Source organism: Myotis davidii, unplaced genomic scaffold, assembly GCF_000327345.1.
Source record: "Myotis davidii unplaced genomic scaffold, ASM32734v1 scaffold738, whole genome shotgun sequence".
In the NCBI taxonomy this organism is placed as follows: domain Eukaryota; kingdom Metazoa; phylum Chordata; class Mammalia; order Chiroptera; family Vespertilionidae; genus Myotis; species Myotis davidii.
In genome coordinates this window covers 167,163-186,334 of record NW_006289824.1, presented here as the reverse complement: position 1 = coordinate 186,334, position 19,172 = coordinate 167,163, and the positions used below count along the sequence as shown (strand labels likewise).

The 19,172-nt window shown below is 37.5% G+C and overlaps 1 protein-coding gene across 1 annotated transcript in view; it reads right to left on the bottom strand.

Moving 5' to 3' along the window:
• CBLB (Cbl proto-oncogene B, E3 ubiquitin protein ligase) overlaps positions 1–18,450 on the bottom strand; it is a 226,773-nt gene extending 208,323 nt beyond the window's left edge. Inside the window, exons 1-2 of the mRNA XM_006762650.2 lie at positions 18,006–18,450; positions 1,344–1,594 (exon numbers count right to left, since the gene is read on the bottom strand). Coding sequence (XP_006762713.1) covers positions 1,344–1,594; positions 18,006–18,173 — 419 coding nt within the window. The 5' untranslated portion in view covers positions 18,174–18,450. The remainder of the gene's footprint in view (positions 1–1,343; positions 1,595–18,005) is intronic.
• Between the last annotated feature and the right edge of the window lie 722 nt (positions 18,451–19,172).

The window sequence follows — 19,172 nt, the reverse complement described above, 5'->3', positions numbered from 1 at the left end:
ATAAAATACACAGAGGTTATCTTAAACTGAAACTATGTTAAAACATTATATATTTTAATTAATACTATATTTGTTTTTCAGTTTGGAAATCTAAGTAGCACTATTAGTGAATATTCTCAATATATTTAAAATATCCCAGAAATCAAATGACTTATTATATTATTTACTTGGTTTAAGGTAGATCATAAAATTTAACATTAAATTAGCCAAACAACAAAGCTTTAATGAGGAGTCTCTAAATCAAAAATTATGGCTACAAAATAAGGAGTCAGTTGATGCATCCTCCACCCCAGTCTAGTTTCTCACTTAATAGACAAGTATGAGAATGGAAGCTACATCTCTCACCCACATCTACCACACCCACACATTCAATCAAGACTCCATCTTAAAGGCAGTGTTTCCTATATCAAATGCTGGTGGATGTGGAGCAATAGGAAACCAGTGTCAATGTAAAACATTACAGCCACTTCAGAAGACATTTAGGAGTTTCTTACAAAGCTAAACATAAGCTTACCATACGATCAAGCAATCATGCTCCTAGGTATTTACTCAAATGAGCTAAAAGCTTATGTCCACAGAAAAACCTGCATATGAATATTTACAGCAGTTTTATCAATAATTACCAAAAACTGGAACCAAGATGTCCGTCAACAAGTAAATGAATAAGCAAACTGTGATATACCCATGTAATTAGTATTATTCAGTGATAAAAATAAAATAAAAACAAGCTATGAAGACATGGGGGAACCTTAAATGCATCTTGTTAAGTGAAGAAAGCCAGTCTGAAAACATTATATTATTACATGCTTTCAACAATATGACTTTCTAAGAGGGTTAAACCATACTGCGGAGCAAAGGGCATTTTAAAAGCAGTGAAACTATTCTAAGATGATACTGTGCTATAAAATACATGACATTATACATTTGTCAAAATGCACAAAACTGTATGACACAAAGAGTGAATGCTAACACAAACTATGAACTTTATTTAATAATTCTGTATCAATATTGGTTCATCAACTATAACAAATGTACCACACACTACACAAGAAAATAATAGGAATAACTGCATACAGGAGAGAGGGTACTTCCCAAGTAATTTTCCTGTAAATCTAAAACTGCTCTAAAATATAAAATATATTTAAAAAAATTAGAACACTCTCTCACAATTAATTATCATAAATTTTTATAAAACTAGAAGGTCTAGATAATGTGAAAAGGGAATACACAATTGAAATAACATTTCCGCAAAGTAAACACATTTCTACATTTATGCTACCTGTGAAACAAAAAGCAACATAAATGACCTTAACACTAAGAAATAAAATCTGAAATAGTCTTACCTGTCCTGTGACTGCTCCTCGTACATCCTCTCCTTGCCTTCTTTAAAGAGTCTTATGGCCCGTTTTGACTTTTTCATTAGACTATCAATGTAGATTTTAAAATATTCATTTTCACTGAGTTGGGCAAGTTTCTGGTTGTCATCATATTTACTCAATATAAGTCGCAAATGCTGATATGTATCAGGTAAAATATCAAGTATATATGGTGGGCTATTTTTCAACTGAAGTTTGGGATTTTGGCACAGTCTGACCTAAAAAACAAAGACAAAAATAAAACATTTCGTATGAACCACAATATTTTCTTTTATAGAGAAACTTAGTGAACAAATGTACTATTTCTTCACTTTATATAGTATGAATTTTGACTTCAAATTATTAACACCAGGCTACAAAGAGTTGACAAATATCTGTATCTATCTTAATACAATTAAATCCTATTTCCTTCTCTTCCTATTCAGTTTTTTTTATTGAATTTATTGAGGTGACATTGGTTAATAAAATTATATAGGCTTCAGGTGCACAATTCTATAGTATATGAGCTATGTACTGTATTGTTTGTTCATGGCCCCAAGTCAAGTCTCTTTCTATGACCATTTATTTCGCCTTTACCCTGTTCTACCTCCCGCCAACCCCCTTTTCCTCTGGTAATCACCATACTGTTGTCTGTGTACATGAGGTTTTGTTTTTTTTGTTTTGTTTTTTTGTCAGTTTTTTTTGGTCATACCTTTACTTTCAAGTCCTAAAGTTTTCATCCTCTCTTCTACAATGTCTCATTATTCATGGCTTAATAGAACTCCAGGGTATAATTATTGTATACCACTAACAGTCTCTTTTTAAAAAAAATGAGGAAATGAGTCTCTTCTGCTGGTAACCAATGTCTCATATCTATGTATTATTTTACTATATTGAACTCCTAGGTAAAATGCTTTCATAGATTTTAATTAATGTTTTATATATTGTTCCTAACCCTGGGGAGAATAAAACATAAGTGCAATTTTAATAACTGAGTTATTAAGTAGTAAATGGTGTCAGGTTAGAACGAGTCTTTTCCACCTCCCCAGATTCTCTCCCATGCCTATAAACCTGTGTTACAGTATAACCACTCGGTCATTCCATCAGGTGCCGCACAACCACTGGTGTTTAGGGCTGCCTGCAGAACTGAAAATACCTTCTGCTAGCAAGAAAAGAGAGTAACTCAACTAGTACATTCACTTCCACATGTTCATGTGACTTTTAGTCAAAATCAACACATCTCATTCTTACCCCTTGAACCAGGGTATAAGGAACCACCCGATTAAGTATTTAATTAAATCATTGGGAATTGCATAAGGTTTCTCAACCTGTGGGTCACAACCCCTTTGGCAGCTGAAGCACCCTTTCACAGGGGCCGCCTAAGACCATCCTGCATATCAGATATTTACATTACAATTCATAAGAGTAGCAACATTACAGTTATGAAGTAGCAATGAAAATAATTTTTTTAAGATACATTTTATTGATTTTTTATAAAGAGGAAGGGAGAGGGATAGAGAGTTAGAAACATCGCCACGAGAGAAACATCGATCAGCTGCCTCCTGCACACTCCCCAATGGGGATGTGCCTGCAACCAAGGTACGTGCCCTTGACTAGAATCGAACCTGGGACCCTTCAGTCCACAGGCCGACGCTCTATCCAATGAGCCAAACCGGTTAGGGCAATGAAAATAATTTTATGGTTGGGTCACAACATGAGGAACTGTATTTAAACGGCCAGAAGGTTGAGAACCACTGCATAAGACCATACATAGAGTGAACTTGCAAAATGTACACATACAGGCACATTTTCTGAAAGCTAATGAATAGCAAACTTGAGGGTCCCTCATATACCTGGCTCTCTTCTAAGGCCTTCATTATTATTATTTTCTTTTTTTGTAAAATTCTCAAGAGCAAGACATTTTAAACACCATTGGTTAGACTGCCGTCTTTTTCTAATGACTTTCCTTCCATCATATTTATCCTGCTGTTGGTTGGCAATGGAATAGCCATGGACATTTGTGGAATCTGGCTAATTAGAATTTGGGCTGGAGATACATTTAATTTAGCTTTACTAGAAGGTACATGTGAAGTGCACAGTCACTTCTAGAATTAAATTACTGTCAGCAGTTGTAATAAAACAATGACTTCAGGAATACTGTAAGTGCCCACGATGCTCACTAGCCCAGCATAGGAGCAGGAAGGTCCAAGTCAAATCGGGTCATCTGAGTGTGTCCAGTGGTACTCACAACTGTGGACAATGGAAGAGAATCAAAATATAAAATGTACAGAGTGGAAATTCCCTGATGTTTGTGAATGTCTCATACTTTTAAAGTATGACTTGTTGTAACTTTATTTTCAAAGAAAATTCACCTTTATATCCAATTTTGTATCTATACTTTTGTATCTGTATTTTGTTTTAATTAAAAGGACCCCTCCCACCCTAACCAGTTTGGCTCAGTGGATAGAGCATCGATTCCGGTCAAGGGCATGTACCTTGGTAGCAGGCACATCCCCAGTAGGGGATGTGCAGGAGGCAGATGATTGATGTTTCTCTCTCATCGATGTTTCTAACTCTCTATCCCTCTGTAAAAAATCAATTAAATATATTTGAAAAAATAAAAAACAAATAAAAGAACCCCTCCAATTTTCAGGTTTCACAAAACTTGCATCCTCTGCTGGGTACTCATAAAAGTGCCTGGGCCAAATAGAAAGCAGTTGAATAATAATACTTTCAAGAACCACACACAAAAAATCAAGGAGCCCTGGCCAGTGTAACTCAGTTGGTTGGATGTCATGGCATGCACCAAAAGGTTGCTGGTTCGATTCCTAGCCAGGGCACATGTCCAGGTTGTAGGCTGGATCCCTGATAGGAAGGAACAGGTCGATGTTCCACTCTGACACCAATGTTTCTCTTTCTCTATCCCTCTCCTTCCTCTCTCTCTAAATATTAATTAATATTTTTAAAAAAACTCAAGAAAATAACAAATGAAAAAAAGGACTCAAACTTGCTATCTCTCTTGCTTTTTTAAAAATAAATAACCATATAATTTTTCTGTGGGGAGAAAAATCTTCCTCAAACTATCAAGCATGAGCCCCTAACTTAAGACAACCATTTGTCACATTCACTGAGAGCATCTATCTTCATGTCTTCCTCCTCTTTGTATACAGTGCCCAAAACAGAATTGTCTAGCACATAGTAAACAGCCACACTCAAGGGGCCAAAGAGCAGCATGTGGCTTGCGAGCTGCAGTTTGCCGACCACTGGTCTAGCACCTAGTACAGAACTAATAAGTAGGTATACGGATGACTTGGTTGATTAATTCTGGAATACCACATACCATATATATGCATAAGGTATATATAAAATACATAAATAGTATGATTTATTACTTCCCTATTTTCATGATTAAACTACACTAATATTCAAATCATTAACCCAAAGGTATAGGCATAGTTTACATGTAAAAACTTCCCTAAAGACTGAGGAAGTCACAAATATATCAATGATTTAAGAAATCCTAGTTGAAATAGGATACAGTTTTTCAATTCTTAAAACTAAAAAATGGTATCAGAAGTATATACAAATTTCAGAAATATCTCTACTAACATCCTCCAGGAGCAGTTTAATATCAGCACATAAAACTTGGTACAACATGTCACAGTTTAAAAAATTATTAACTTATACTTAGGGGACTGGGCAGTTGCAAATTCATTTTCTCTATTGTTGAATATTTTAACTGATACATAAAAAAATTCTCCCGGGTACTTTTTTCAGACATTCCAAATAACTGTTCTTTAATAGATTCTTTTAAATGTTACACATTTTTAATTAACTATTATCTACCTAATCTTTTTCTCATTTGCTTTATTTAAATTGTAATTCTCTCTCGGAATTTATTGTTTCATTCAGTAATATTGTTTGAATAACTACTATATACCAGGTACTAAGCTTTGTGCCAGGAAATTACAGATGATTAGAAGATACTTCCTGACTCAAGGAGTCTGGCAGAAGAGACCTAGTTCTCTATAATTAACTTAGGAGCAAGGCAATTCTGCTCTAAGGGATCTTAGTAAAGATCCTGTCCAATCCATTCATTTTCAGAAAAAGAAACTAAGAACTACAAAGATTAAGGGACTATTAAGAAGTCATTAATCCAACACAAGAGCCAGCATCTTCTGAATCTCAAGCTGATCTTCTTTCTACCTATATCATAATTTAATTAGTATCAGACATATAATCAATGATCCCTGGCTAAACACATTTACATTTTTATTTTATTCCATTTGCAAATTTACATGAACTTTGGGACCCATTTTTTTAATTTTACAAACCTTTGTGTAAGGCATTGTTTCAGGCCCTAGGGAATATAGAAAGAAAGAAATCACGGATCTATGAGTTTTGTAGTGAAAAAAACTAGTGGCTTAGAAGAGAATTTCAGGAGAATTTGAGCATTGCAAAACAGGAATGTATGAAGAGCTACATGGGAGTGTTAAGAAAAGCATACTGAAATTTGTAAAAGGAATATTCCAGGCAAAGGGTGTGCAAAGGCTTGAGAGGAAGCAGAGTGTACAGTGTGTGAAAAGCAGAGTCAATGCACTCATTCAAAAACATAGGGACACAGAAAACCCATGGGTGAGTGGTATAAGTAGGTTTGAAATCGGCTAGAGTCAGTTCATCAGGCCCTTACAGATCACAGTTTTCTAAATTTGCACTGCGGAACGTGCAACATACAATGCTAAACTACCATATGCTGCTGAGCATGCAGTTCATCAGGTGGATTAGTATTAAATTCTGATTTATGACAGCTCCTGCCGAAAACGAATAATCCTACACCAGGAATATGCCTTCTAAAAAGGTCAAATTCGATTCAATTCAATAAATATTTATTGAGGGCCTGTTACGTGCAAGGACTGCCAAAGCCAGGAAAGAAAAGCTGCTTTTCAAAAAGCAGTATATTAAGGAGAAAAATCAAGCTCAACACAAGGTTCAAGTTCTGATTCAAGCAATTTAGACCTCTTCTAGAAGTACCCAAGTCACTCCCTAGAATGAAAGTGGGTCCCAACACAGCAGAGCTTACCCAAAGAACAAATCTGCAGGCACATTTTACAATGACAAACTTTCTGGGCACCCACTGGTGCATGAGAGCATTGGTTCATTAGCAACATTACTCTCTGCTTTTGAACTAAAAGGCAAAACATTTAGTATTGGACTTCGGCTAAAAATTCCATTAAAGTAACTGACTCAAAGGATTTTAGAGCTAGCAAAAGAGGACCTTGGGGATCACCAAGACTAACTCCCTCCCTTTGAGATGACAGTACTAAAAGACAGAAATGGAACCTAGTTGAGAGTCAGGCACTCTCTCCATTACAGTAAACAACTGTCCTGTGTATTTATTTAAATGTATTAAAGAATTTTAAGCAGACCTCTCTGTATATGTCCGCATTGTTTGACATACATAAAAAATATACGTCTAGCCCTAACAGTAGATTTGTGCTCAGTAGATAGAGTATCGGCCTGCGGACTCAAGGGTCCCAGGTTCGATTCCAGTCAAGGGCATGTGCATTGGTGCGGGCACATCCCCAGTGGGGAGTGTGCAGGAGGCAGCTGATCGGTGTTTCTCTCTCATCGATGTTTCTGCCTATCCCTCTCCCTTCCTCTCTGTAAAAAATCAATAAAATATATTTAAAATATATATATGTCTAATCTATACATATGTATGCACATATATAAAAATGTATATTCAATCACATCAAAGCAAAAGCATAAATATAAACACAGAATTTACAAGAATTTTAAAACCCATTAATTATTCTTAGAACACTCTTGCATTTAAAGAGTTTCCTGACTTTGCCATAATTAAAATTTCCAGCCAATAGGTAACAAAGAGTATTAGGTCACCTCACATATTTCTTGCAAACAAGGTCAAACCAGCCCCTACAATGGAAAGTTTACTGAACCAAATGGAAACTTTAACAGTAAGGAATTGTGTCTATATGGTAGCAGACTTTCATTACGAAACACACCTCACTTCATGGGACATTCAGTTATATTAAATCAAGTAATGTACCCATTTTTAAAGGCAATGCGGAAAGCCTGAAAGAATGGCTTGTCTCTGCTTCTCACGTAAATGTTGTAAGAGGTTCTGTATTGCAGTTATATAAAAGTACATCATCATGATTAAAAAAAAAGTATCTAAAAGTAATTTGGTTTGTGGTAGGCAGGCAGACATGAGCAGAACAAAGATGATGGGCCAAGTACAGGTCACCAGGGCTAAAAGCCCAGAGTACCTAGCATCAGGCAAAACTGGGAAAACAAGGACCTCACCCCTAGGTAACCTTTCCTGTTCTAGCATATGCTGGTAACACTGTTCAGACTCTCCCCTGACCTTTCCTCCCCTGGCCTATTGCTAGTCATGTGGTTTTAGACCACCTTAGAGGAGGAACAAGAGGCAGGAGAATAACTTCATACAACCCCCAAACAAACCCTTGCACTAACCCCTAGGGATAACCTCTAGACTTCAGTTGTGTTTCAGCTCCAGCACCAGAAAAGCAGCAAAACCAGACAAGGGATGCATGGCTGACCTCAGGACCAGATGCACTGACTAATGACCCCCTGCCCTGGTGCCAACCAATTGACCAGGACCCTGAAAGGAGACATCTGGAAGGCTGGTGAATATTCTATTGAGATCCTCTCCCTGGGACCTCCCCTAAAGTCTCCACCTTAAAAGCCCTTAGGACAGAGAACCCAGCACACTGTCCCTCTCAGAAGCACACCCATGCTCTTCATGTTCCCCTATGCTTCCCCCAGGCCAGGCACCTTTAGTGTTCCCTCTCCTAAGCTCCAAGGCCCTTCTTTTACCTTTGTAACTTAATTCCTAAGCCTATTTCTTATAGAGCTCACTTCTTCTTCCTCTCTGACTTTCTACATAAATGTTCTCTTATAATTTGAGTCTTGGCTCTGAACTCAAAGTACAGAGGTTGCTTAACCAAGCTCTGGTCTGACCTCTTGTCTAATACCTGGAGTGGTTATTACCGCCAACAGGTCTTTCCATTTGAATTCAGCAAATCATCACTAAGTGTACCAAAGGCAAAATGTATAAAGTATAGCCCTAACCCAGTGGTTCTCAACCTGTGGGTCACAACCCCTTTGGGGGTCGAATGACCCTTTCACAGGGGTCACCTAAGACCATCGGAAAACACATATATAATTTCATATGGTTTTTGTGATTAATCACTATGCTTTAATTATGTTTAATTTGTAACAATGAAATTGGGGGTCAGTCACCACAACATGAGGAACTGTATTAAAGGGTCTTGGTATTAGGAAGGTTGAGAACCACTGCCCTGACCGGTTTGGCTCAGTGGATAGAGCGTCGACCTGTGGACTGAAGGGTCCCAGGTTTGATTCTGGTCAAGGGCATGTACCTTGGTTGTGGGCACATCCTCAGTAGGAGGAGTGCAGGAGGCAGCTGATCAATGTTTCTCTCCCATCGATGTTTCTAACTCTCCCTTCCTCTCTTTAAAAAATCAATAAAATACATATTTTTGTAAAAAAGGAAAAATGTATAAAGTATAAAAAGTAAAAAGTATAAAAATAATATGAACCCTTCCTACATAGACTATCAATTGGGCAAAAGAAGAAAGTTAGCATATAAAACTGGATTTTGAGGAAACTAACAATTCCTCCATCGTTTTCAATGAAGATTTCTTTAGAAGACTGATATAATGAAGCACTATTAAAAACTGATTAGTTGTAATTAAAATGTCAATTGTGTATTTATTTCTTTGCAATTTTTCTTCCAAATAAGAATGGAGCCCAGCTGGTGTGGCTCAGTGGTTGAGTGTGGTGGACCCATGAGCCAGGATATCACCAGTTTAATTCCTGGTCAATCACCAATAGGAAATGTGAAGGAGGCAGTCGATCTATTGTTTCCCTCTCACATAAATTTTTCTTTCTCTCTATTCCTCTCCCTTCCTATCTCTCTAAAAATCAATACAAACATCTATACTAATAAAAGGGTAATATGCTAATTAGACTGGACATCTTCCGGATGTCCTTCCAGACAAAGCCATGGTGGCATGGGTCGAGGCAGAGGCAATTAGGGGCAATCAGGTCGGCAGGGGAGCAGTTAGGGGCATCAGGCCAGCAAGCAGAGGTGGTTAGGAGTGATCAGGCCAGCAGGCAAGCAGTTAGGAGCCAACGGTCCCGGATTGCGAGAGGGATATTCGACTGGCAGTTTAGGTATGGCAGTTGGACATCCCCCGAAGGGTCCCAGATTGGAGAGGATGCAGGCTGGGCTGAGGGAACCCCTCTCCCCCATGCAAGAATTTCACACACTAGGCCTCTAGTATTTTATAAAAAAAGAATAGAATTTCCTTAAGGGTAGAGAACATTTCTAATCGCACTGGTCTATCTCCTCACCTAATGTAGAATCTTATACATAGTAGATGTGCAGTAAATATGTGATGAAGGGAAGGAGGAAAAAGAGGAAAAGAACAAAGGAAGAACCTCTCAGAAGAAGCTAATAATACAGAAAGGAAGTCTATGACCTATGATAAATCTGTCTAAAAAAAATGAGAACAAAGTTTGCAGAAGAATTTGATCTTATCAAATACAGAGGTAAAGATACTTTTGATTTACTTATCATGGAAGGAGGCAGAATCATATTACTCCACGGAGCAGTGTGCTTGAATATGTATACTATGAACATAGACATTAAAATCAATAAAAGCTAGGATGTGGCCCTGCCATTTACTAGCTTTACAACCTTGAGTCAGTTTCTTCTTCTTGAAACCTCTTAGGATTGTTTAATTCTTACAAGAGGAAATGTAAAGTGCTTTGCACAGACCCTGGCACATAGTTGGCACTCACTATTTTTTAGTATTCCTTCTCCCTTCATATTTTATGTTATACCATACATGGCAAGATCCCTGAAGGTTTCGCAAAGGTATGAGAATTAGACCAAAGGTACTAACCACTTTGTAGATCATTAAGAGATTTTTTACTTCCTAAAGTTTTTCATACTATCTGAAACTCTTAAATATGGAATGTTTTGTGCAGGAAAGCAGCAAATAAGGCTAATAAGCCCAGAGTAGTTCTCCTGAGTACAACCTGATATAAAAATTTTAACAGGTAAAACACCTAATAATTGTCTTATTATTAATATTGGAAGATAATATGAGTGAGCTTAACTATTATTTAAATATGACTATGTTAAAAAGCTAAAACTTCAAAAGTTATTTTCAAAATGCTTCTTTCATTACTAGGGGGAAAAATCAGCAAGTTACAAATATATAAAAAAATTTGAAACCCTTAAATAGATGCCCAGACATAGTAGATAAAAATAAGCATCCTGGCATCATTTAAGTCACAGCATGTTTCTAAGATGATTTTCATGTACAGGGTGAGAAATGATTTCTATTTCAATGTTTTACTTATTTACCCACTTAATTGCTAGAAGACAAGTAAAAATATATATATTATTTATCCTATAGCATACAATTTTAAAACACATGGTTAAACATCACAAATGTTATACTTTAAATCACTTCCTTGTAACCAAGATAAAATTTACAAATGCTCTCAAAACTTGTGCTTATTTCCTCATTTCCCTTTTGTCTGAGTAGAAGTTAGTTATCTACCAAGGGTTTACTCTTCTACTTGTTCTTAGCCCTTCCCTCTCACCCTTGTAATCAAGGATGCCACTTTATCAATTCTACTTCCTTTATATCTTAAATCTGTCCCTACCTACATCCCCTAACCACCACCTACTAACATCTCCTACAGCACCCACAAACACAAAGTTATGCTCTGTTCAAACAGTTAAGGCATCATAACTTACTTCCTTCATTGGTTGTCGCAATTTTAGAACAATTTCTAAATAATCCACACACTCTTTTTTTTTCAATCTAGCCCCATCATGTAAGTGAAACTACTCTGAAAGGTCAACAGTGGTCTTTACTCAAGAAATTCAATGACTTCTTAAATTTTCATCCTACCTGATATTCTCCACTTGAATTTAATTTCCTCAGAATTTGAAACTATGTCCTTATTGATGCTGTCTCTACCCAAGAAATCAAAATGTTCCAATTATTTTCACACCTCTCTCATCACTGTTCTTTGAAGCATTCTTTTCCCATCATTGCCATCTAATTACAGATACAACCTGACATACAGCCAAAAATTTCAATCTCTGACTTTTTCTCTGACTCTCACTTACTCTGCCTTGCTGAACTCTTACTGATCTACAGCTTGAAATGCTACCTCTATCAACTTCTCTCTTGAACTGCACATTCAATTTTTCTGACTTCAAAATGGATTTCACTCTGGCATGTCAAACTCAACATGGTCAAAAACAAATTTATCATGCACCAACTCCCAAGCTTCCTCTTTTTCTTCCTATGTTCCTTATATCATTAAGGGCATCACTGCCTTCAGAGTCAACTAGGCTGAAAACCTCAAGAGTCACTTTCACTTCACTTTTTCTTTCATTCTCTCTATCTGAAGGGTCACCAGGACCTGTGGATTTTACCTCCAAAATACTTCCCACATTTGAACCAATACTTGCCATACATACTGTCAATTCTCTAGCTTAGCCCTTTATTATATCTTGCCAGTGTTTTAATTAAAGGGGTCGTGACCCACAGGTTGAGAACCGCTGCTCTGTAGGATTGTCTACCAAACATATTCTCTAGTTTCAACTTCTCTCTTGAACTGCACATTCAATTTTTCTGACTTCAAAATGGATTTCACTCTGGCATGTCAAACTCAACATGGTCAAAAACAAATTTATCATGCACCAACTCCCAAGCTTCCTCTTTTTCTTCCTATGTTCCTTATATCATTAAGGGCATCACTGCCTTCAGAGTCAACTAGGCTGAAAACCTCAAGAGTCACTTTCACTTCACTTTTTCTTTCATTCTCTCTATCTGAAGGGTCACCAGGACCTGTGGATTTTACCTCCAAAATACCTCCCACATTTGAATACTTGCCATACCTACTGTCAATTCTCTAGCTTAGCCCTTCATTATATCTTGCCAGTCTGTTTTAATTTCTCTTGATCATTATTACTACATTTAAGTTTATTTTCTTTTCATCTTCCTTTGTAGAGTCAAGAGAGTAATCTATCTCACTACAGCCTTGACTTTTTCTCTACTCAAAGACTTCAATGGTTCCTTTGTCTAATAAACAAAGTTCAAATTCCTTGACAGAGTTGTAAAAGCCTCCTCATCTTCCTCTAACACAGCGGTTCTCAACTTGTGGGTCGCGACCCCTTTGGCGGTCGAACGACCCTTTCAGAAGGGTCACCTAAGACCATCCTGCATATCAGATATTTACATTATGATTCATAACAGTAGAAATATTACAGTTATGAAGTAGCAACGAAAATAATTTATGGTTGGGTCACAACATGAGGAACTATTTAAAGGGCCAGAAGGTTGAGAACCACTGCTCTAACACACCCTCTCTCACTCCTCAATCTCCCTTTACCCATTATTTCTTCAACCTATGCCCTCCACCTCACTGGAACCCAAAGCGTACAAATTAATAGCTTGATAGTACCTCCACCATGCTGCATTCCACACCAACTGTTCACCTCTGCCCCATAGTATCTCACAGCACTTTATTTATACCATATTACAGCACTTACTGTATTTTACAGTCTGGTATAATTAATTATAAATCTCTATCTCTAGAGTTGGGATATGATAAATGAATGAGGAAATCAATAGACAGTATATAAAACAACTTTGAAGGAAAGTAAGAAGTTGATTCAAAATCTGAATGATTAAAATTTTATACCAGTTAAAAGATTACTAAGTGATTAAGGCTTCTGCTACATATATGCCCTATATCATAAGGATAAGCCAAGGTAACTCTTGGGACGATTCCTTTAAATCTTTTATTTTATCGAAAGCTTTTTCTAGCCCTAACCGGTTTGGCTCAGTGGATAGAGCGTCGGCCTGCGGACTGAAGGGTCCCAGGTTCGATTCCAGTCAAGGGCATGTACCTTGGTTATGGGCACATCCCCAGTGGGGGGTGTGCAAGAGGCAGCTGATTGATGTTTCTCTCTCATTGATGTTCCTAACTCTCTATTCCTCTCTATAAAAAATCAATAAAATATATTTTTTTAAAAAAAAGCTTTTTCTAAAAGTGACAAGTAGCACAGCATGGCTGGACCTGGAGAGTATTATGCTAAGTGAAATAAGCCAAAGAAAAATACCATGATTTCACTTATATGTGGAACATAATGAACAAAATAGAAACAGACTCACAGACACAGAGAACAGATTGACAGCTGTCAGAGGAAAGGGAGTTTGGGGGAGCTGGGTGGAAAAGATGAAGATTAAGCAAAAAAAAAAAGCAAACAAAAGTCATGTACACAGATAACAGTATGGTGATTACCAGAGGTAAAGAGGGGAGGGGAAGTAGAAGAGGGTAAAGGGGAAATAAATTGTAACTGAAGGAGACTTGACTTTGGATGGTGAACACATAATACAATACACAGATGATGTACTGTAGAATTGTACACCTGAAAACTATACAATTTTACTAACCAATGTCACCCCAATAAATTCAATAAAAATATTTTTAAATAAATAAACACAATAAAAGTGACAGGTAGCAAACAGCAAACTGTGCGATCACTTAAGACAAATTCAAAACCTAACTCAGTACTAAACAAAACTGCCCACACGCTTACTGTGTTATCATCTACGTCAGTGGTTCTCAACCTTCCTGATGCAGCAACCCCTTAATACTGTTCCTCATGTTGTGGTGACCCCCAACCATAAAATTATTTTCGTTGCTACTTCATAACTGTAATTTTGCTACTGTAAACAATATGTAATTATATATGTGTTTTCCGATGGTCTTAGGCGACCCCTGTGAAAGGGTCGTTCGACCCCAAAGGAGTCGCGACCCACAGGTTGAGAACCGCTGATTTATGTAGGCCTACTTGGGCCCATGATTCTGCTAACACAGAACAATTTCACTAAGGAAAATAAAATATGTAAAGAATTATTTAAATATATGGTACTTCCTGTCCCAAGGGCTATATGCCAAAGAAGATGGTATTCTCAAACCCAACAAATAATTGTATATAATCCAAGCTTCTTTGATTAACAAACTTTAAAATATATTATGGACACAATGAAATTATAGAGATAAAGAATGAATTATATTCCAAGCTTGAAGACAAATGTGCTAAATGTACTAAAGATAAAAGGTGCAAAAAGGCTGTTTGGCATCACTTTTTAAAGACTTTTAAAACTCTTTCAGTAATGTAATTTAAAATAAGTGACAAGGACAGTGAGACAAAATGCACGCAGGTACTCAATGTGCTTTGCTCTTTGCCTTCAATTAATTACTTTATAATTTCCTGAACTGCCACACACACATGCTCAGTACATTTAGTACCTATTAGATAGAAAATTGTTTCCTCCATTTTTCATCACCTGGCTAAGATGCTTATGAAAATCATGTTCAGGAACCTCACATTAATAAATCATCATTCTTACCATACTGATTAGCAATCATTTCCTTACCCTCACCTCAGCACTTCTAGCAAGAGTACCATAATGCTGTTCGTAAAGGCAGTGGCCAGCAGAATCCAGACAGACAACTATCTCAACAGTGGCCAGAAAATAAGGGGGAAGTTCTCTTCTTTGTTGCCACTGTATTTTGTATAAGTCTGCATCACAGCCCTTTCCATACTAAATGGCAATTACGCATTTTTATGCCTGGCTCTGCTGCTGGTCTCTGAATTCTCTGACAGGTTAGGGGTAGAGTTGTATCTTATCTAACTTTGCATCCCCAGTAATAAGCACTTAGTAGGGGCATAGTAGGCTCTCAATAAGTGTTTATTATACAATGCTTAAAAGAAACCCTTCTCTGCAAGAGCTTTGGAACGAACTCTACATTTCAAGTGTATTTGAGTTCCAATGTGTACTCATGAGTAATAGTCCTATCACTGTACCAAATAGAAATGAACTGACTTGAAAGAGTCTGGCATCAGCTACTGAGTTATACTAACTCACAGAACTAAGGCCAGAAAACATGAGATGCTTTGGGATATGCTACTATTCTTTTCCTCAGTAAATGTACTATGCTAATTCTATGCAACTGAAGTTTTGTTACAAAACACTTTGCATCTTATAAGGAACACAACTGAACAATTACTCTCTTCTACTCTCAGTGACCTTGCATAGAAAGACTTCCTTCTGAAAACATAACAATTAGAACTGGAATCTCAGTTGACTGTTTTAAATTCTAGAAGTCTGGGGAAACAACACACTTACTGGACTGCTTCATATCCCCTGTAACTAACTAAACTCTTAACCCTACCCTTTCCATAAATACCAGTTAACCTGAAATTATGATTTTCTGTTATTCAAAAGCTAAATTCATACTATCGCAATTACTTTACAAAACAGTTAGGTGATGTATCAAGGGATTAACTTTTGGATTACTAACAAAGTTCCTGATGTAATTACTGGGACAATGTTGAGAATCTGAAGTACTTCCTTCACCACTGACAAAGAAAGATTGCTTGTAAGGATTGCTTCTACACTACACAATTAAGTAAAATATATTTTCAATTAGTAATGTTCAATTCCTCTTTATTAATGTGTAATAGAATAGTAACAAACATACTGAACTCTTTTATAATGATTTATGTAGTTTCCCTCCACAAAGCCCACAGAACAATTTTCATCGCTGACAAACAATGAAGACAAATGAGGTAAAAACCATACAGTGCACCTTTGCCAACACCCACACCCTCATTCCACTAAGTAGAGAATTGAGATAATCAATTTCCTTGAAAGTCAAGTTTCTCAAATGAAGAGGCTAAACCCAAATCCACAAAAGGGTTAATAAAATAAACGATGGCAGAAGCTTAACTATTAAATACCCATCTATTTTACCATAACCCATGGTGAAATAAGTAAAAGTAGATAAAACTTGCGTTAACAATCAGTTACAGACCAAAATTATGGTCATATTTTTTAATGTTTCAAAAAGAATAACTTTATATTAACTATAGCTCACCACTTCCTTACATAAATCTTGTTCATGTGATGTTCTGTACAAATTCTGACCACTCAAAGAAGGGGGTGGGGTGGGAGGAGCAGCTCCCTGGCAGAATCTGACCCGTTTTTTGTCCACTCATGTAACAGATAAGTTAGAGGAAAACCTTGCAGTCCTTCTCTTATACCCAAATAATGATTTCAACAGTGAGTGACCTTCAATTGCACACACTTTAGAAAAGGAAAGATAGCTAGTATTGTGCCTGCCAAATACATGCAATTTTTCCAACTGCATACTCCTCATTCTAAAGTATCCAATGCTAAAAATCAAAACCTGACCTCAGCAGCAAGTTGCAGTTCTGATACTATGACGTCATTCTGTCTGGAGCACTTTAATATCACAATTTGAATAAATTGGCAGAAGCTTAAGTAGGTCACACTGAAGCCCAAAACTAAGGTATTTATCTGGCAAAAAATATTCTGGCTCTGCAGTTAGCACCACCAGCCACAGAATGACAGGCCTATCATTCATCTAACCATCTGTACTTTCCATAAGGATAAATGAAAATAAAGTAAATCTTATCACGGTCCTGTATTTGCTAATACCACTGAGAGTGGCTTTTTGTGGCAAATATTTAAAGTACACAGTTACAAACCAAAGTAAAGGTGACTGATACCATTTGATTTCATGAAGGCTTTGGCATATCCCTGCAAAATAATACTTTTTAAACCTCCATTTCCGCAATAATTAAGTTATCAAGAACCCTGAGTCAAGTAAGTTTAGAATTAGCCCCAAATATCTATGAAATAAAACCATAAGGTGCTAAAAACATTTACCAACACATTAGGGGACAGTACTATTGCTTCAAAAGCAAGAACTATTAATTCTGGATCTGACATCTGGCTTCATTTCTTCTTGTGAAATTGTAGTTCTGAAAGCAACATGCAGAAACCACAGTGGTTTCTGATACTCAGCCCCACACCTCCATCATAAATTTTCCTTTCACGATAAACAATGTGCAATCAAAAGGTTTCCTGTTTCAAAATGGAATAGATGAAAGAAACTATAACTTTACCATTAACAACAAAAAAAGTTTCTTAATGAAGATGATTTCTCAAAGATGAAAATGGAAATTCTCTCAAATGCTGCTTCCTCACTTAGGGATTAATCTTTTTCCCCTGTAAATATTCTCAGCATCACACATTGTGGTTGTCATGAATGGTCCATCAAAGACTTCTTAAATTACCTGTTTGCACTCTTTTGTTATCTAATTAATAGCAACACAACTTCACATTGGATAGAACAAACACTTCCAAAGTATTCTATGGCCATGCATCTGACAAAGAGCAACCAATAGTAAAAAAAATTGCATATCTGAGTCATATAGAGGAACTTTGAACCTTGAAGAATAGGACAAAGGGGGGGGTGGGGAGTCTCTGCTCTGAATCCAACTTTTCAAAACACAGAGTGGATGTTAAATAAACTAAAAGAGCCAATCCAAATGAAAAGATTGTTGCCATAACAATAATTATTATTAATTACCAGTATAAATAAAACTGAAGAAACCATATCCAGGGTGACTAGGTCTAAGTACCGGCACAGTCAGACACAACTTACCACTTTGTCCATGAGTTTCCAAGTTTTCTCCACAGTTCTGCGATCGGCTGCTGCTTGCTTAGGGGGTCCAACTGCATCTTGAATAGCATCAATAATGCCCAAAATGCGTCCTTTTCGGGGGTTTCCTCCACGACCACCAGGGTTTCTGCCATTCATAGAAGTCGCCATCTGGAATCTCAGTTCTTCGATAGGAAATTAAAAAAAAAAATTAGTTGGTCATGAAAATACCCCAAAGAAAACTGACCTGGTTAACTTGCACCCACTATACCTTCCTACATCAATGAGAACAAAATCCAGGGTCCCAGATGCAACTTTTCAAAAGTGTGCGAATTTGCACTCTCAATTTCTACACACGACCGTTTTAGGAGCCAAGAGCCTGGATTTGCATCTGGAACACTACGAGTTAAAAATGCATCCTTCTCACATTTCAAGTAGGGAAGGCTTGATTAATACCCAAGTCATAACAACAAAAAAACTTACACGGGTTTCCTCCAACTAGCGGAGAACACCATGTTCTCCCCCTCTCTGCCTCAATTCCAACTCAAAATACTAGAACTGAAGCCCCTGGAAACATGTGTGAGAGTCTTACTCCAAAACCGCCTTTTCACTCAGATTTGACCAAATTACATAAACGTAAAGATTTTTCTACAGAAGCTAAGGGGCACGCATGTCTGTTGTCAACAAAGGCTCCGAACTTGGATATTCCCCGTTAAAAACCACCAATTACTGACACTTGAACAAGGGTACGCGAACACACGATCTTTAAACCTACGCTGCTGAGAGTTCACCCCAAGTTAAGACCCTCCCTTCCAACCCCACCCCCCACCACCCAAAAAAGAACAAGAAACAAACAACAACAACAAAATCCATTTTCAAAGAGAGGGTGAGAAACTGACAAGAGCGGCCACAGAAAGAAAAGAGTTCACTTCTTTCGCTCCTTGCCTCTCCTCTCACCCAAGGGGGTGGGGGTGTCCAAAGCTTTGTTTCGGGGCGCCTGTGCCCCGTCCCTGCTCAGGGTCCTCGCCTGTCACTGCCGGACCTTGGCTGGGAGAGGAGGGCGGACGGAGAAGGGACAAAGTTGCCCCTGGCGCCTCCAGCGCCCGCAGCCCAGTCTGTCCAGGGCGCTCGGGAGTGGGCTCCCCAGTGCACGCACCTCCCCGGTCGCCC